The 20,323-nt window shown below is 47.0% G+C and overlaps 1 protein-coding gene across 12 annotated transcripts in view; it reads right to left on the minus strand.

The window, feature by feature from the left end:
- ATXN7L1 (ataxin 7 like 1) overlaps window positions 1-20,323 on the minus strand; it is a 241,330-nt gene that overhangs the window by 11,478 nt on the left and 209,529 nt on the right. For 9 of the 12 annotated variants that reach the window (XM_026006062.2, XM_026006064.2, XM_026006065.2 and 6 more), the window contains 4 exons: window positions 17,872-18,155; window positions 14,584-14,666; window positions 13,392-13,648; window positions 1,857-2,049 (listed from right to left, as the gene is read on the minus strand). In XM_026006062.2, coding sequence (XP_025861847.1) covers window positions 1,857-2,049; window positions 13,392-13,648; window positions 14,584-14,666; window positions 17,872-18,155 — 817 coding nt within the window. Of the gene's footprint in view, window positions 1-1,856; window positions 2,050-13,391; window positions 13,649-14,583; window positions 14,667-17,343; window positions 17,414-17,871; window positions 18,156-20,323 lie in introns of all 12 variants that reach the window. The other 3 variants (XM_072759942.1, XM_072759943.1, XM_072759944.1) reach the window with 1 other exon arrangement.

A 20,323-nucleotide genomic window follows, 5' to 3' on the forward strand; every position in this document is an offset into this window, starting at 1 on the left:
ATAACTCAAATACAGCTTCTCCCCCCTTCCCCCAGACCTCCCAGCGGCTCCCTGGCCTCCATCCCAGACACAGCGCTGGGTTTGGCGCTCTTTCCACAAACGCTTCCTGGAACCAGCCTTTGGAACACTTCTTAGGGAGGAAATGCAAGACCTTTCCTTTGTTTTGTTTTTGCTTATGTTTGGGGGGCTTTGCATTAAAATTCTGTCTCCCATCAAATCTGGTACCCTTGATGAAAAACTCTTTTCCTGCACTTTCATATCAAGCGCTTATGGATGGAGCAGGAAAATATATAAAGGGGATTCTCCAATGTGGAAGCTGGTCCCCAGCAGCCTGTGGGAGCTGTTTCAGGTCTAGACATCTTTTCTTCCTTCATCCCTGTTGCTAAAGACACCCTGAATGACCGTTCATTACAAAAAATGATTTACTGTATCTATTGACCATGAGAAAAAGGACAGAGCAAAGAAACAATCCATGGGCTTTCCATTTAAATCAGCAAACATTAAGGGCATACAAATCTGCCATGCCCAGGGTTGAGCTAATCCACTGTAGCCTGGCAGCTTGTCATTTGAACAAATATCCCATGCTCTGGAGTCTGGCCTTCTGGTAGAGTCCAATTTCTCTTTTAGACTTGGAACCTGGGAGCTCCCTATTGTCCCTGCTACCTAGGTCTCCAATTCAATACAGATGCAAGGTCACATGCCTAAGAGGCTCCTGCTCCTGTTCTCTGTTGCACACGGTGCCTTCAATAGAGCTGTAGATCTTCGCGGCACCGGCCACCGAGGCAGACCTCACGGGTTGCCAGTCACATCAGCCGTCATCCCGCCCATACTTCTCGTCACCTTTTCCTGGCTAACGGCGCTGCACTTCTGTGCTCTACACCCAGTGTGGGGCTTGAACTCACAACCCCGAGCTCAAGAGTCACACGCTCCACCGACGGAGCCAGCCAGGCGCCCCGGTGCGCATTGATGATACCTACACAGCCCATGACAGCCATGGGGCAGTCAACAGTAACCTTGCAGGGCTCAAGCCGGGACCACAGCAAACCGGCCGTGGGGTCCCACATTCCAGGCCCCCCTGAATTCAACTCCGCGATGGTGGCATCAGGCAGTCAGTCCCTTCTTAAGTGCTTGTAGGGCAAACATAAACAAGCCTTCAGCTCATGCCTCCTTAGATTTCCCACTTCGATTTCAGTGACCTTCTGAGCTGTCAAAAGTGGACTCTTTCAAGGAATTGGGAAGGAATTGTACCTTTTTGTTAATCAGCAATCATGCTGATGTGAAATACTTCCTCCTCTCCGCTCTTCAACAGGCGCGTGCGCGCGCACACACACACACACACACACACTCTCTCTCTCTCTCTCTCTCTCTCTCTCAGTTCTGGGACCATATGGTCACACTTACTAATAACAGTAAAACTCAGAATCAACATGGGAGAAAAGCAGCTCGGGCTGGCACCTGGCACACCACTAGGACAGGCGGTCTCCAAGGCAGGTGAGCTAGATGCATTCTGGAATCAGAGGCTCCGTATTTAGACGGGCGAGGCCGCAAGGGCAGCTCCCCAGGGCACGTATATAAATACCACTTCTCAGGCGCGCTCGCTTCAAGGTGGACCACGGGTACTCAGGTGCTTAAAGGCTTACAGCCAGTAGGGAGCCCTGCCCTTTCCTTCCGTGATTTTCAGGGGTGATTCGAAGGTAATCATTCAACCTCGGGGTGAAGCTTTCTAGAGAACACCGTTCTGTTCTGGCAGCCTCTCCCAGGAAAGCGTGCTGCCCCACGCGATCACTAAGTGCCACTAAGTGCCGCAGAGCGCTGGGGGAGGGGAGGGACGCACGGGTGGACACACGGTGGCCTACCGCAAGAGGTCTGGGGTGGTGGGTAGAGAAATGACAGTCTAACTTCTCGGGTTCGTCAGCACCGTCCATCTCCCCTTCATCACTCGACAGTCGGCTGGTGAGGTCACCTCCAGCTGGGGGCAGGGGAGGTTCCGGGGTGTAGCCACTGTGGTTTGAAGATGTGCTGCTGCTGATGCTATTTGCAGATGATGGTCTAAGGGCAAGAGAGAACGGACAGAGTGAACTTTCTGTCTGAGGGAGGAAGACCCACGCTGTTTAAGGGAGCTCGGCAGGGGGGCCGAGTCGCTTTCTCTATACACCAAGGAAGGCAGGGCAGTGGCCTATGTACGGCACGGAAGGATTCAGGCTGAGATCAGGCCCTGCCCTGCTTAAGTCCAGGCACCAGGGAAAACTTCAACAGTGTAAGTGGAATTTAAGATACAGCAATAGAGAATTAGCTTGAAACCAGTCTTCTGATGAATTCAGTTATCTATCTGCATGTAAGTAATTTGTACTCGCCAGCTAGTTGCTTCTTTCTGAAAGTGGGATCCGACAAGATCAACCAAGTAAACAACTTCAAAACAGTTACCAAAATATCAGTCATGATGGAAGATGCCCTACATTTGTTTTCTGGCAATTAGAGCTTTATGAGGCTGTTATCGCATTGGTATGAAAAAAAGGTTTTGTCCCAGTGATGGGGCACCAGTCTCTTCCTCCACAGCCAAATCTCTTTTTCCCTTTTCCCTTTTTTTTTTTTTTTTTAAAGTAAGCTCTACACCCAACATGGGGCTTGAACTCCCGACCCTGAGAACAAGAGTTGCATGCTTCACTGACCGAGCCAGCCTGGTGCCTCCAGATGTGACCAAGCCAGCCAGGCACCCCACCCCCCGATGTGTTTCTTTCTTTCTTTTCTTTTTTTTTTTTAAGATTTTATTTGAGAGAGTGCAGAGTGAGAGAGAGAGAAAGAGAGAGAGAATGCAGGAGTAAGGGGAGGGGCAGAGGGAGAGGGAGAAGCAGACTTCCCACTGAGCAGGGAGCCCAATGCAGGGCTTGATCACAGGACCTTGGAACCATGACCTGGGCCAAAGGCAGACGCTTAACCGACTGAGCCACCCAGGTGTTCCAGATGTGTTTCTTAATGCCAAGCCCCATATGTAGTTTAATTGTACCTTCTGAGGATGAATGTTTCCACTTAACTTTTGACAAGCCACTAGAACCAGAGGCTGGCATGGTTGGTGCTGAAGAATTACATTTCTCAATGAACAAGTGAAGGAGTTCCTTGTGTATAAACAGTCCAGGAGATCTCACCTTGATGAAGGCTAAGCTTACAGAAAAGCAATGTCACAGTAAGAAGCACCACATGCTTCATGAGCCGCAAAAAACCAAACACATCAGCAAAAGAATTAGAAGAGGAATAGTCAAAGTTAGTGAGCAGTTGTTTTTCCTGCTTCTCCACTTTCATCAGGTGATTGACCGGGGAGAAATATAGGGAGAAAAAGAAGTTCAGGAGAAAAAAAAAATAAGATCCTTAAAAAACAAAACAAAACAGTTTTCTGCATGCTGCTTTGAACTGTCTCTTCAAGGAGCATGAAGCAGCACTGTTGATTTTCTCTCTTCTCCCTTGTTTTCACTCTCAGTTCTTTCCAGGTGTCATATAGCTGAGTTCAAATCAGATCCACAGTCATTTATTTTATTTTATTTTATTTTTAAAAATTTTATTTATATATTTCAGAGAGAGAGAGAGAGAGAGACAGCGTGCACCAAAGCATGAGCAAGGGGAGTGGCAGAGGAAGAAGACTCTCCGCTGAGCAGGGAGCCTGACACGGGGCTCGAGTCCAGGACCCTGAGATCATGGCCTGAGCCGAAGGCAGACGCTTAACCAACTGAGCCACCCAGGTGCCCCAGCACAGACATTTAAAAGCAAAGCCACAGGGCAGCCCAGGTGGCTCAGCGGTTTAGCGCCGCCTTCAGCCCAGGGCGTGATCCTGGAGACCGGGATCAAGTCCCACGTCAGGCTCCCTGCATGGAGCCTGCTTCTCCCTCTGCCTGTGTCTCTGCCTCTCCTTCTCTCTCTGTGTGTGTTTCTCTCATGAATAAATAAATAAAATCTTTAAAAAAAAATAAAAGCAAAGCCACAAAGGTGGAAACAACCCAAATGTCCATCAATAAATAGACGAATGGATAAAACATAATATGGTATATCCATACAATGGAATATTAATTAAGTCTTAAAAAGAAAGGAAATCTAGACACACACTATAACACACAGATGAACCTTGAGGACAAGATACCCAGTGAAAGAAGCCAGTCACAAAGGAGAAATATTGTATGAATTCCACTTATGTGAGGTGCCCAGAGTAATCATATAGAGACCGAAAGTAGAATGGTGGTTACCAGGTATTGGGGATGGGGAACGGGATGTTAGTGTTTAATGGGTGCAGCATTTCAGTAGGAGATGATAGAAAGTTCTGGGGATGGATGGGATCTGGTCGCGCCACAATGTGAATGTACTTATGCCACGCACCAGTACATTTAGAAATGGTTAAAATGGTAAATTTTACATTATGTATATTTTGCCACAAAAAAAAAAAAAAAACCACCCCTGCAAACCAAAAACAAGGCCACAGGTAGTTTTTCAGTGTTACTACGAGAACTGTTGGTGTGACAATTTGTTATTGACTATCACCTTCCTATATTTATGAAAACGAAGAGGCCATTCATTCTGTATGTTCAAAGTGCATAGTCCAGAAAACACATCACCGCAGGTACATTCCCGATACCTTCTCTCCTGTATCAGAAGGGGCAACAACATCATCGCCTATTTACAGCTGAATACCCAAACAGTGAAACAATTTTCATAATGCTGAAACATATAAAGAAAGAAAATGACATCCATAATCCTGCCACTCAAGATCAAGTGCTATTACCATTTTGATTTATATCCTTCCAGATTTCTCTACTGTGCATACACGGGCACATGCAGTTTTAAGCAAGAACTGGATCACACTGTACATACTATTTTGAGACATGCTTATTTTTTTAAGCCTAGTGATATTGTAGAGATCTTTCCATGTGTCAAACTATATCAACATTTTTAATATTCCCCAATATTCTATAGTGTGGATATATCATAACTGACCTAACTAATCTACTGATAGACATTTGCATTGTTTCCAAAATTTCTAGCAGGCTCTTTCTGAGGTCTTCCCCATGGTGATAGGCCCTCCTTGTGCTACAGGAGAGAAAAGTGAGCAGGATTTTGTTAAGTGTGATTAATAGTATTTTGGTTATACAGGAAGATATCTTTACTTTTTAAAGATGTATTTGGAAATCTTTATAAGTGAAGTGCCATGATATCTGCAATTTACTTCAAAATGTATTATCAGAAAATGTAGATCAAGTAAATAGAATTGCCAAGTATTAATATTACAGCTGTTAAAACTAGGTATGCATGTGTTCATTTTATTATTCTTTCTACTTTTCCATACATGGAGAAAATTTCATAACAAAAAATAAAAAAACACACACACACACAAAACAAAACAAAACAAAAAACAAAACAAAAAAAACACACCCCAAACAGAAATAGAACAGAAAGTGAGCTAGTAGTACAGATATGTGTAAGGAAAGCAGCTGAAGAACTTCCTGTTACATGGGCCACAGGGAATGGACATGCTTATCTCCTCATCCAAAACACTATTAAAATCACAGAAAAGAGATTTAAAAAAAAAAAGTCATGGTCTGGAAGAACAAAGAGATTGGAAGAGATATAGCGATCCTTCTGATGATTACTTCCCAGCCTCCATTTAACCCCTAAACCAATAATGGAAATCTCATTTATCTTGCTAATGATTGGTTTGGAAAGGAGTGTGAGAAATACGTAAAAAGTTTTTTCTAGGGGGAGGTTGCAAAGATTTTCCTCACTTTTAAAATGAGACATAAGGAAAAAGCGGTTTCCACCTTCTTCTGGATATCCCTGGAAGTGTGGCAGCCACCTTGCTATAAACTTCGAAGATGAAACCAGAAGACAGAAGAGGATGGAGTAAAAGAAAGAGAATGAGAGCCGATTCCTCATCTTTGGGGAGTGGTGCCCTTTCACTTCTGGACTTCTTGTCATGTGTGATAAGACAATTTTTAATTTAAGCATTTAGTAAGACTAGGTTTTCTGCTACTTGAACCTAAAGCATCCCAATTGATAGTGTGAACATGAGACGTGAACATACTTTCAGAAGACAGAATGTGTCTGGAGAAGTGTTAACTGCAGGGCAAGTTACCACAGAACCTCTGAGAAGTAGGGCACCTGGAGCCACTTTGAGCTGCAAAGGTCATGGGTCATGTGAGGGCTAAATCCAGTGGGAAAGCTGAAAGTCTTCCTGTGTGGTAGCTGGACCTACAGGTCAACACTACGACCTCACATGACCAGATGACTCCCATTGCTCCTGCCAGGACCCACCCCTTCTAATCCAACAAGAGAACAAAGGTTTACTCTCCAGAAAACTGGAGAGACCCCATTAAATAAGGGGCTGCCAGGCTCAGCAGAGATCAGGTGAGAGGCACAGGGCTGGAAACAAGGTAAGCATGGGCTCTCTCTAGTCAAATCCTTAGTGGGCACTCCTAGAATGCCTATCACCAGGCACATCACCAGGGAGGAGTCTCATCCCAAGAAATGGAATGGCCCCAGAGAAAAGGCTTCCAGATCTTGCCTTCAGGAACCCTCCAAAATAGGCTGATTGGTGACCTGATGACCTTTTTGTTCACAGTCCCAGACAGACTTCCAATCAGCCTGTTAACGCTTCTCTTCTATTTACTCTTTTTATTTTTATTTTTAAAGATTTCATTTATTTATTTGAGAGAGAGAGGGAGAGGAAGAAGCAGACTCCCCACCCCCCCGAGGTGGGGCTTGATCCCAGGACCCAGAGATCACGACATGAGCTGAAGATGCTTAACTGACTAAGCTACCCAGGCGCCTTGGTGCTTCTAAGTGTGAATGGTTAGGCATCACCAAACATTCCTGGAACATCTCCATCATGAGACTGACCAGCCAAACATCAAATGCATGAACACACACAAGAAAGAAATGAAGATAATGAAGCAAAGAGGAAAAACCTAAAAAACCTGTGTTAAAGATACTAGAATGGTATTATCTCTGCAAAATGATAATATCTTGTAGGATATTATTAAGAAGCAATTATAGGGGTTCCTTGGTGGCTCAGTCAGCTAAACATCCAACTCTTGGTTTTGGCTTAGGTCATGATCTCAGGGTCTTGAGATCAAGCCCCCATGGGGCTCCTGGTTTAGTGAGGAGTCTGCTTGACATTCTCTCTCTCTCCTTCTGCCCTTCTCCTCACTGGAGCTCTTGCACTCTCTCTCTCAAATAAGTAAGTAAGTAAGTAAATAAATAAATCTTCAAAAATGAAGCAATTGTAAGAAGTTCTTTATATCTAAGAACCATATCCTAAAGATCTAAAAAAGTTAATCATAAATTGGTTATTTCATATACAGCTTTGAAGGTAAAATGGAAGAAAATCTTTTAGAAAGTATAACAAGAGATTAAGAGAATAGGAGAAAATAGGAGAAAAGAAGTAATAAGAGAATGAAAAGATCAAAGCAAAAGGTCCAACATCCAACTAATTGGAGGTCAATACAAAGAATAAAGACGATAGTGGGGAGAAAATTAGCTAAGATGTAAGATACAAAATTATCCCTGAAACAGGTATTCATAGACTGAATGAATCTGCTAAGTACCCAGTACTATGAATGAAAAAAGACCCATATTGAGTGATCCCTGTGAAACTTCAGAGCCCTGGGTGTTAGAGATTAAAAACGGATCATATGCAAAGAGAATATCAGACTTTCCAATAAAAGGAAAGCCAGTAAAAAATGTCTTCATAATTCCATAGGGAATTGATTTTTGGGATGCCTAGGTGGCTCTGTGGTTGAGTGTCTGCCTTCAGCTCAGGTCGTGATCTCAGGGTCTGGGATTGAGTCCTGCATAGGGCTCCCTGCAGGAAGCCTGCTTCTCTCTCTGACTATGTCTCTATCTCTGTGTCTCTCATGAATAAATAAAATAAAATCTTAAAAAAAGGGAAATGATTTTCAATCCAGTTATATACTCAGGTTATCAATTAAGTGTAAAGGTAGAATAAAAACATTTTCAGGTGTGTAAGGGTTCTAAAAATTGAACCCCTTTGTACCTTTTCACAGGAAGCTGATGGAGGACATACTCCATCAGAATAAAGGAGCAAACCAGGAGAGCGGGAGGCTCTGGGATCCAGGGAACAGGTACTCTAACACAGGGTGGGTAAAGCGACCCCCCAGGATGGCAGGAACTCCTGTTTTTCATTCTAAGTCTTTTGGTTCTATTCGACTTTTGAATTATGTGTCCATTTTGCTTTGATTTAAAAAAAAAGTTTAATCAAGGAAAAAAGAGAAAAAATGGTTGAAAAACTTAATAATAAATTTTATTTGCCAGATCAAACAGAAATGAGGGGAGGAGGATCCTACAGACTGAAGCTGAGCATGGACATTTGTGTCTAGAACAGAATGGGCTCTGAGAGCAGAGACAGAACTCTGAATTTGTTCCTTTTCAGGCTTGTTTCACTCAAGATGAAAAACCAGGCATCCTCCGAGTGATAATGGAGTGGGGAATGCTTTCAAGACCTTCCAGCTCTGATGGCTGTACTCTGGGGCAGAACCTGGAGGGAAGGGGTTCGCTATAACCAACCTGTGTCTCAGAAAAAAAAAAAAAAAAAAGAAAAAAACAAGGCCTGGAGAAGAGTGATGGGAAATGGGGCAGCTAGTCATGAGAGCGTGTTGGAAGAGTCACTCGAGTTTGTAAAGCTGCCGTCGACTCCTCTGCCTTCATCACGACATCACCTGCCATTCTCCATTTACCAGTCTGGTTTAAAGACTATGTGACAATGGTCTCTGTCCAGTTCCAGTCAGGGAAACTTAGAGAAAGTCCCCTCCTCCACCCTCTGAGGAAGCATGAGCATCAGTCTTGTCTGAGTGCTTTGGGGAAGAGAACACATGGCAACCAATCTTAGCTGGCTCCCTACTATGTGCTAGGCATGCATCGGACATCCTCTCACGCAACTTACTCGCTGCTATAGGTGGGTGTAACTTACCTACATTTCTCAGGTAAGGGAAAGGGTGGCAAAGCTAATAAGAGTGGAAATGAGGCTTGATACTATCTGTTTGACTTCAAAGGCCCCCATACTGAGAAATGGATGTAGGAAGAACACAGGGGCAAACATTAAGTCAAGGCTTACAGTGTAGCCATAACACTTATCCTAATGAGGCAGGAGCTGGAGTTGCTTTCACTCCAGAATTATCTCTGCCTGTTTTCAGATTATCTAGAAACTTCTACCTATGCCAGTCTAAGATTCCTTGGATTTTTCCCTGTTTATTCCTTTTTTTTAAAAAAAAGATTTTGTTTGGGTGCCTGGATGGCTCAGTGGTTGAGCATCTGCCTTTGGCTCAGGGTGTGATCCTGGAGTCCTGGGATTGAGTCCCGCATCGGGCTCCCTGCAGGGAGTTGGTTTCTCCCTCTGCCTATCTCTCTGTGTCTTTCATGAATAAACAAATAAACAAAATCTTAAAAAAAAAAAAAGATTTTATGTATTTATTTGAGAGAGAGAGTGTGAGCAGGGGGCGGGGCGGGGGGGCAGTGGCAGAGGGAGAGGGAGAGGCAAAGAATCTCAAGTAGACTCCGTGCTGGGTGCTGAGCGTGACACAGGGCTCAATCTCAGGACCCTGAGATCATGACCTGAGCCAAAACCATGAGTCAGACACCCAACCAACTGAGCCACCCAGGCACCACCATTTTCATACTTTCAGATGAGAGATGTGTGAGCATCGCACGAGACAGAGGGGAATGTGGCCGGATTTTGTCAGCACTGGCTTCCATGACCTATCTTTCCTCTCTCCCTCTTGGGTGCCAGACTGGCTTCTCAGAGCCTGGCTCAACCCTTTGGCCTCTTCCCCCTTTCCACAAAAGTCCTGATGGGTTTGGTTGGGCTGGTCATCCACAGCCCTTGGACTCTTTGGGGGCACGTAATAAGTTCCCCTAGAGTTGGGGCAAAGAAACAAGAGCACAGGAATGTGTTATTTAAGAGCCCCCAGGTTGGTGAAGAGTGGCCAGGAGGATGGGCACATGGAAATCAGGTAGCACCAAGGCCTTGGTTTACTCACACTGCTTTCCGTGGAGCACTACTACCACTTTCTAACAGTTCGGCGCTGCAGAGGCTCAGAAACATGGCTGCACTCATCTCACTGGAGAGCACGGAGCTGACGTTTGCACTTCCAACCTTTTTCCAGCCCTTGCTATTTGACTTTAACATTTCCAGCTCTAGACCTAAGTTCTTTTTTCAGGAACCCTTGACAAGAGTGGGTTGTAATTCAAGAATACGAGAACTGAAATATTTTCAAGGTTATCAAATGATACGTAAAAAATAAATTCAGACGTGCTAGCATTTCCTACAAAAAGAATTCACGATTGGGAAGGGACTGCAATATTTTCCGTTCTTGTGTGATAAATTTTTTTGGTCAATTATAGATGATTACTGTGATTGAAATAGCTATTTTTATATATTGTATGTTGCTAGTATGAAGAAAATAAATGTTGTTTTAAATTTTACGCGAGGACATTAAATTCTGTTGTTTTTTTTCTTTTTCTAAGATTTCATTTTTAAGTGATCTCTGCACCCAACATGGGGCTTGAACCCATAGCACCGAGATCAAGTCACATGCTCTACCGACCCAGCCAGCCAGGCACCCCAAGGAGGACATCAAATTCTGATCATGCTTTTTCAATCTCTGACTGTATGGGGTCTTATCCTAACTAAAATCAAGCGGAAAAGGACATTATTTCCCACAAAGTTTGGAAGCTCAGCTCATATCTGAGTTTTCTGGTGCCTGTATCAACCCTGAAAAGCATCTTTAACAATTGTTCTGTTAGCCGACACTGGTAATGCACTCCTCGGCCTCCTCCTTCCTTTCAGAGATAATTCTTTTTTGCTGATGAACCTCACTCTCCATCTTCCTTCTACTTCCTTAAAAGAACATAAAACCTGGCATTTCTCTATTGATACACATTCCCCTGAAAACTAAATTTAAAAAGGCTATTAAGAAGCCACTGTTAAGGGGATCCCTGGCTCAGCGGTTTGGCGCCTGCTTTCGGCCCAGGGCGTGATCCTGGAATCCCGGGATCAAGTCCCATATCGGGCTCCCTCTGCGTGTGTCTCTGCCTCTCTCGCTCTCTCTCTCTGTCTCTCATGAATGAATAAATAAAAAATCTTAAAAAAAAGAAAGCCACTGTTAAGCCTCCATGCCTGTTTTATTTTTTTAACGGCTGCCCCCTGGTTCCTCCCTTCAGCCAGGTAGGGTGAGAAGTGCCTCCATCAGTTAAAATCTTTGGTGAACCCACAATAAAAGAGGGTCTTCAAACCGGGTTCCCTCGGAGCCCTTGGGGACGCCAAGCGGATCCCCAGGATGGGCAGGCCCTGGATACATGTGTGATGGGAGCAGAGATGAGCTGGCTTTAGGTGGAGCAAGTCTGCTTTTCTATCGGGTACTATGTAAGTCTTTGTGGGAATAAAAAAGGTGTACAGCCACAAAAAATTTTGAAAGTGAAAGCCCCTCCCAGAAATCTGGAACAGAATGGCCTGCTTAACTCAAAAGCTGAGGAAAGGTAATAAATACCCTTCACCAAATTCTGGCGTTACAGTGAGAAGTAGTTATAAAATGATCCTGCAAAATGATGTGACACCTAAGTTGGTGGCCCAATACGGCAGCGTGTATGCTGCAGGAAATGTGTGCGGGTGGCCATTCCACCTGGCGGTGTCTGCTTGAACCTGACGCCGAGGTTGGCGGTTCCCACAAAGGGACTCCGGCTATCAAACTGGATCAGGCTTGCGCCAAAGCAGGAGGCACGAGAACGTGCTAGATCTGTAACAACTGTCATCAAATAGTTGCTTTTAAAAATCAAGTCCTTCCCCTTCTTTTTTTTTTTAATTTTTATTTATTTATGATAGTCACAGAGAGAGAGAGAGAGAGAGAGGCAGAGACATAGGCAGAGGGAGAAGCAGGCTCCATGCACCGGGAGCCCGACGTGGGATTCGATCCCGGGGCTCCAGGATCGCGCCCTGGGCCAAAGGCAGGCGCTAAACTGCTGCGCCACCCAGGGATCCCCTTCCCCTTCTTTTATAACTGTGTTCTCTTAATGCCTACTTGCTGACTGGACAATCCCCCTTTGAGATTCACGCTGTATGCATTAAAAATGATCAGATAATTCCACTGTCTGCCCTTCTCATATTTTATCATTAATGATTCTTCTTCATGAAGTTATGGATATTTGTGTCTTATCTTCTAAACTTTGAACTCTTGAAAAGCAGGATCTAATTTCATCCATCTCTGTACTGTTGCTTGAAAGCACCTGACCTGGTACAGGCATACCTGGGAGATACCACGGGGCTGGTTCCAGACCCGCTGCCATAAAGCCAATATCGCAGTAAAGCGAATCAGATGCACTTTTTGGCTTCCTGGTGCATATAAAAGTTATATTTACCTTATACTGTGCTCTATTAAGCGTGCAATAGTATCATATCTAATGTACATGCTCTAATTAAGAAATACTTTATTGACACAGAGACCTGAAATCAGCAAATGCTGTTGGAAAAATGGCGCTGCTGGATTTGCTCGACGCCAGGCCGCCACAAACCTTCAATTTGTAAAAAAAAAAAGGAAAATGAAGAAAAGGAATATCTGCAAAGTGCAATAAAGTGAAGCACAATAAAAAGGAGGAATGCCCGTACTTTGCTTATGGAGCAAGCACTAGATAAATATTTTTGAACGAAGGACTCCCTGTCTTATTACCTGGAAATTGGTCGGCTGCTCGGTATTCCACTGGCCGGTGAAAACAGACATGCACGGATTTTTAAACTGCTCTCAATCCAAACGGGTTTTAATTCTGTTTTCTGTTCTTTCCTCTCTGTCCAGGACAACCAAATAAAACCCCAAACAGATGGCTCAGCTTTCTTGGTGTGGAGGGATATGTAAGGACAAACAGCCTCTATGATGCCAATTTTCCTTTCGCCCTGATCGTAGGAGACTTGTGGGAAAAATTCACAAAATCATGTGGCAAATGGGCTTGTAAAGTGTGATGACTGCCCCAACTCTCCACTCTGGGACTGTCCAACTAATCTAAAACCTCAGGCAACCTGAAAGTTGCCCAGTGGCTGACAGGTCATCCTTCCGGGTATTAGTTTCCAGATTAGTCTTGCTCTGTCTGCTATAGGTCTGCTATGATGATGATGATGGTGATGATGATGATGATGATGATGATGATGACAGCAGTTAAAATCCACCGAACGCTATGTGGCGGGCACTGGCTGAGCCCCTCATGCCCACGATCTCACTTACACTTCACAGCCGTCTTACAAGGTAGGACTATTAGGACTTCCATTTGCCATGTGATCCGATCACACGCGACCCGGCAAAGCAGAGTCACTTGGCCCGGGCAGGACTCAAGGCTTCTATCAGCGAAGCGGGACTTACCTAGGAAGCACAGAGTTAGGTGGCCTGGATTTGGCAGGGGATGCGACTTTCGGTTCTGGCCCAGAGCTCCCTGAAGGTCCTGGCAGAGAGTCCTGCGCCGGCCCAGGTTGGTTAGGAAGTACTTCCCTTGCCGAAGTCAGGAGATGCTCTTTATCTTTAACTTCTTTTTCCCGGGACTTGGCTTTGTGTTCCGCCAGAAGGAGGTCAAATTGCTTTTTCCGGCCTGGGACTGCCCTCCGATGGCTTAGCGAGTGCGTCTAAGGAGAAGAGAGATGAAAAGCACAGCCTCTTTGATCAGCACATAAACCTGCTTCCCCGGGCCCTCCATTTCAGAAACAGCAATTCATGGGAATTTAGAGGTGCTCGAAAAGTCAACTTCAAGGCAACAGCTCCCGTTCTGTGGCTGGGAAGAGGCAGACACCACACAAACGCAACCATGCCCTACACTCCTGGCGTTAAGAAGCCAAAGCTTCCTCCAAAAAAACAAACAAACAAAAAAAGAACCAAAAAGCAAAAAACAAAAAGACCAAAAAAAAAAAAAAAAAAAAACCAAAAAAAACCAAAACCGGGCACAGGATGATGAGCTTCAGTGCAGCGCCCAGGGAGCCTCGGAGGAAGGGCGGCGGTGAGGCTGCGCTAGAGTTAATCCAGGTGCAGGTGGGAGGCTCGCTGTGGCCCAGACGCCCGGAGCCTCCGGGCAGAGGGGCCCGGCCGCGATCCCAGGAAGCGCTAGCAGTTCGGGATGAAATACGGGGCCGGGGGCCCCCCCGATGGCGGCCGCCCGGGCTCAGCTGTCCCCCTGGCCACCCGGCGTGGCCGGATCAGGGGCGCGGCCGCTCGCCCTCCCCTCCAGGGCTGCCTTTCAGGCCGCCGCCGCCGCCGCCGCCGCTCCTGCATACATTAAAACGTAGCAGGGTTTAGAACCGCCTGTGAGTGCCTATAAATACAATTTACTGTCTGGCCTCACAAGTAACAGGGGAAGCCTATTTTTTTTTTTTTCCTTCTTAAAAAGCCAGCCAGCTTGAGGCAGGCACTCTGCTACCATGGAAGAGAAGAAAGCATTTCCCTTACAAAGAACAGCTGGGGGTCATGTCGAGGTTCCACACCCTGCCGTGTGCAGAGAGTGGCATGCAAACATTTCGACAAAGGCCCCAGCGAGAGCAGGAAGTATTTTTTATGGAAAGAGAAATACCTTGCAGGTGAGGGATCTTGTGCAAGGTTTCTTTGTCTCGGGATCCAATACTCCACAGTGTTTATTTGGGTCAAATTCTCTCTCTGGTTTAAGAAACAAACAAAAAATATAAGAAAAAAGGAGACTAAATAGGATTTGGCATTAAGACTACATTTAAAAAAAAAATGCACATTTGCACCAACAAGTGAGACATTGTCAGGCAATCTGTTTTTTTTTCTTTTCTTTCTTTCTTTCTTTCTTTCTTTCTTTCTTTCTTTCTTTTTCTTTCTTTTTTTTTTTTTTTTTCCAACCGGCTGCTAAAATGCTTCAAGAACCGCTCGGGGTAAAATGGCACTCCCCTTTGACCCCAGAGTTCCAGGTCCAGCTTCGGGAGGGATGTGGAACGCAGCACAAGGCACAGAGACCAGGGTGCGGGCACGCACCGGAGGGCCAGGAGCCCTGATGCTCTCATACTTGATCTCACTTAAACGGTTCCCCCAAGTACTTGGCACTTGGGGCGCAGCTGGCTGCAGGGCCGGGAGAGCCACCTGAGGCCCAAGGGCCACTCTTCCTAGGCGGCTCCAAGAACCCATCCCCGCCCCCCCGCCCACCGCCCCTGCCCTTCCTGCTAGTTTGAGCCACTTAAGTGGGAGATTATTCCTTGACATGTCAGTATGACCTGCCTCTCTTGTGCTTTGCAAAGTCCTCAGCCCTGGGCTTTCCACGCAGCCTTGCTGACCAGAAACCTCGTTTATCTGATTCAGGAATGTTTTGGCGGTGTCACAGGCAGGGGCGGGGGGAGAGTTTGGGGTGTGCTGTCTCAAGTGGAGGGTGCATAGAGGGTAGGGCCTGCTAGTCTCCCAGCATGCTCTGCTCCCAGCGCGGGGCCCTTGCTCCAAATGGGAATGAGCAGAGGCTGGCCAACCGGGTGGGGACGAAGGGGGGCTGCGGGGAGGCCAGGCTTTCTCTAGCTCCTGCTTCTCCCTGGACTGTTGATGATGGCTCACAGTGAGGTTACTTCCAAGGAGCCTGCTCTTTTTATGCCCACTTTGGATCTTTTGCGCCTTCTGGATTACCAAAAGCCTCCCCCCGACTGGAAAATGAGGGGATGTGAGGCGATCCCTCTTAAGGACCCTTTTGGCTTCAAAGTTCTACCTCTTGGAGAGTCTGTGCTATTTCTGGAAGGCTCCCAGCAAACACCTGAGTCCCGCAGCACAGGGATGACACAGCTCTTCTGGGCATTCAGGGAGGCTGGCCACAGGGTCGGTGGGTGGGGGTTGTATATAAAATTGGTCGGGTGCCTCCATGAAAGATTTGAATGACTGTAAACTAAAAGAATTTACCTGAAGAGCTGTCTGAGATGGCTGAAGTAAACCCTGAGCCTCATAAATGAATGTGTTCTGATTTTAAGAGAAAATCTGGGGCTTGTAGTGGTTGCAAAGGTGGTGATGATGATGGGGGTGAGGAAAACCATTCTCATGTCCAACAGCCTTTCTGGTTGGCCATCAAAATGCCTCCCACCCCTTTTTTGGCTTTTGTCATTTGTCATCATCATCTTTATCTTCTTCTTTCTTAAAGATTTTAGTTTTAGTAATCTCTACACCCAGTGTGGTGGGGCTTGGACTCCCGACCCTGAAATCAAGAGTCGCATGCTCTTTGGACTGAGCCAGCTAGGTGCCCTCATCCCTGCAACTTCTTTTTTTATTTTTTTATTTTTTGGCTTCACTTTTAAGACTAGAAAACTCTGAGGCCTGGAGATGCCCGTTTCCCATGAGCCCTCTCTGCCCACCGAGGAGGGCCTGGGCGCCGGGCCCCAGGCTGCCTGCCACAGAGTTCTTTCCCTGGGGCCTGTCAGAGTCAGACCCGGGCCCAGATCCACACCAGCACTCACGCTGGCCTGCGACTGAGCAGGTTGTTTGGCCGGGGGGGCAGGAGCTGGCTGCCAAATGTGAAAGGGAGATAGAAACAAGCAAGAGACCCAATGAGACAAAACAACCGACAAAATGCAAAACCAACAAACACCACAAAAATACCCTCTACGACTCCAGGTTGGGGTGCAGGCTGGAAGCCATGGTCGTGCTTCTGCCCGTGGACACTGCCCAGCTGGGCCTTCTGGGTTTTCCAGGGACATTGCCACCCAGCTCTGAAGAGTGGAATTGAACTCTCCATTCAGGAAGAGAGCCGGGAGTGGGGCTCCCCATCCCCCCACTCCGGGAGGGCCCTGCAGCGCTCAAAGAGAGCACCGGGCTCTACCTTTCTTTCTTCATAGTGGGTGAGTAGCACATAGAGAGATTTTTTAGGGTAAAAACCCTTTGAATGCTTTGGGTCCAAAGTACTTTTAAGAAATATATTTTTTTTAACAGTTACAGAAGCAAGATAGAAACACTGAAATATAGATTAACACCAAGTCAAAAATAAAATTGACCCACGATTCTTAAGCTGATTAAGAGCTACGCCTCCTACTGGAGGGCATGGTTTCTCTCTCACTGGATATGGCTTTCACCGTATTTTCCTTCTTTCTTTTTTTTCCATTCAACATTTGATAAATGCCCACGGTGTGTGAAGAAGTTATAAAGTTTATAGCTTTTCTTGGTCTTTGGGAGAAAGTAGAACTGCCAGATTGAGTTCTAAGGCAAATCCAAAGCAAACATCGTCTGCCTGGGGGCCCCCCTGAGGGCAACCACTGTCTCAAATACTGGTCACGTGTCCTGTTCCAGGCATCCTGAGTGTCTACGCAGACACCCAAGAAGGAGATGCAAGAGAAACCCCTCAACGCCTCACCTGCTGTGCCAGTCCAAGTGTTCCCGATTATGCGGGAAGGGTGGTCGCAGCCCCAGAGCACATAATCAACCTGGCAACCAACCAAAACCCAAGGTCAGAGGGGGGCAGACCACCTGCCAGTACTGTCCCCAGTCTGCCCTGCGGGGCAGTGAGGCTCCCTGTGGCTGTCCAACCTCCCGGCTGTGGCGAGGCGTCTATGGAGCCTGGGGCCCATCTGGCCAGGCAGCATGGGAAGGCCTCAGCACGCGCAGGCCGTGGCGGTGGCCGTAAAGCCCCCTGTGTCCCAGGCCGAGAGGCTCCCTCCTGCTGAGCCCCAAGCTGAGCGAGGAGAACCTCATCCAGCCCGCAAAAAAGAGAACCCCTTCTCCCTCGCAGTTTTAGGTGGGGCTCCTGGTTGCAGGTCAACCCCAGGCTCCCCTTACCACGAAACGGGCCTGCCTGGTTACAAGAACGCAGCACTCCTCGGTCACGGACGTGGCTCAGAGGCAGCAAGATCGTGAGCCAGACTCGAAGGACACAGACACGTACCTGAAAGTCTCCTGTAAGGCTTGTTGTTGTTTTTGGTGCCATTTTGGTGTTTCTTGTCTATTGTGGCGGACAAAATTCCTTTGCCATTTAAGATCTTCTCTGGGGAAGGTGGCACTGACTTGGACATCAAGACTGGCTTAATTAAAGGTGGGGTGGAGACGGCAGAGGATGAGGAGGAGCAGGAGGTGACCGCGGTAGTGGTTGCAGAGTTCATTTTGACATTGGCACCATCTGCCTTCACTAGGTTAGGAATTTTCTCTAAACTGACTACAGGAACCGGAACGCTGAAAAATAAACGAACAAATACACACAATTGCCTTCTTTGATACATGTGGTCCGCCGAGAAGCTAGACGCGCTTATCATCATCAGAACATTCCTTGTGACTTATTGATACGCCTCTTATACGGAGCAGCAGGATTCCCGTTTTGATGGGAGGGAGACGTGTGCCTCGGAAAGGACCAACGGGGGGCGGGGGGGGGGGGCTCGAGGCTGGCACAGCGCCAGGGTTGGCATCGCAGCCGCCTGCGGCCCCCTCCCCGCTCCCTCCGTGTCCGCGGGCCCTGAGACAGCACCTTGGGCAGAACAAGGCACCTGCCGTGAAGCTCGGGAGGAGGTGCTGCTTGTCCCCTGAAGACGGCGTGCCACCGTGCCACTTGCTGAATCACGTCCCCTCCCCCTGCTGCTCGCTGGTCTCCCACCTCGGCGATCGGGCCTGACATCTGCTTAGCTCGGGAGTGCTGACAGGCTCACGCCACGCGGAGGCATGGCTGCAGGCCAGCGTGCCATGCTACATGCTGTTGGAGGACTTCTGGATCTCTCACATCCCGGGGCTGGGCTCCAGCCGAGGGAGGCACCATGTAACATTATCTAATATTCCATTTTAGGCAGCTAGTTATGTAAATAGGCAATTCTCAAGGCTGGCAGGTGAGAGGATGAATTTTGAGAAGACAGAGCACAAAGGTGCATGTTTGCTCTTCAAAATCTGTCACCTCAGCTCCACTTGCCTACGATTTCTCCCGTAATGGATATGCATTTGATTTCTGTGCGTTCCAGGCCGCAGGACCCTGCATCTGGGGGGCTGTGGAGGACTCTGTCTCAGGGTCTTCAAAGATGAGAGGAATAAGCTTTTTTTTGGTCCCTGAACTAGATTCCCTTTTCCTCCTTGCAGGAGGGCACAACGCTAACACCGCAGCCCCCCAATCATCTCTGAGCTGAGTGGAGCCGACTTAGCTAGTCGAATGCCAAATGATCTAGAATATAGCTTATGCATGCCTGCAGACAATGTAGGGCACGAGAGAGAGGCTGGTTTTGCAGGGGAGGAGTCTGGTCTGTCCACATGGCTGGCCAGCTCTTCCTCCTCTAAGATTTAGTCACAGATCGTTTTTTTGGTCAACTTGTTCATGAAATGATTTCGGCAACCCCTCAGCCCTTGCCCCTTTGCTGACTTTGAAACAGGATCACAGATGTTATTTATAGGTGTTCGCCAGTGAGAAGGGCACTCAGCGGTGAAGCAGATTGTAGCTGGACTTCACCGCTTTTATCTTACGACCACGTGCTTTCTTGGCCTGGGGAGGGACGGTGTGGGACTCGAGTCCCATGTGAGGGGAAACGGGAATGGGTGGGTTTCAGAATACACCAAGTCCCTGATAACTCCGCCTTTGATCGGGTCTCAGTCACCGAGACACAGCTAACCTGCTGCTTTCTACTTAATGGCAATTCTCAAAGCACTCACACATGGCTGAAGAAGGCCCAAGAAGCCCTTGAAGAGTCAGCACACTGAGAGGCTGTAAAGGTATTACCTGGTAAAATTAGTGCTGCGTTCCTGATTTTTTCCAGATGGTAAAAAAATGTAAAACCATGAGATATGGAATTCTTCGAGGCTTCCTTCACTCAATGTTAAGAGACACAAACTGTACAAATCGGGATTTTGAAGAGCGATTCGCATACCCGTGTTCATAGCGGCATGATTCAAATAACCAAAAGGTGAAAGCAACCCAAGTGTCCAGGAGTGGATGACTGGATAAACAAAAAGCGGTATAGCCATACAATGGAATATTACTCAGCCTTAAAAAGGAAGGAGATTTGAAATGCCTGGGTGGCTCAGTGGTTGAGCATCAGCCTTCAGCCCAGGGCGTGAACCTGGAGTCCCAGGATCGAGTCCCACATCGGGCTCCCTGCAGGGAGCCTGCTTGTCCTTTGGCCTATGTCTCTGCCTCTCTCTGTGTCTCTCATGAATAAATAAAATCTAGAAAAAAAAGGAAGGAGACTCTTACACATGGATGAACGTTACGCTAAGTGAAATAAGCCAATCAGAAAAAGATGAATACTATAAGATTCCACTTATATGAGATGCCTAGAGTGGCCAAATTCAGAGGCAGGAAGCAGAAAGGTGGTTGCAAAGGCTGGGGAGAGAAGGATGGTGCAAAGTTGCAGTTTTGTAAGATGAAAAGA

Source organism: Vulpes vulpes, chromosome 5 (genome assembly GCF_048418805.1).
Source record: "Vulpes vulpes isolate BD-2025 chromosome 5, VulVul3, whole genome shotgun sequence".
NCBI lineage: Eukaryota > Metazoa > Chordata > Mammalia > Carnivora > Canidae > Vulpes > Vulpes vulpes.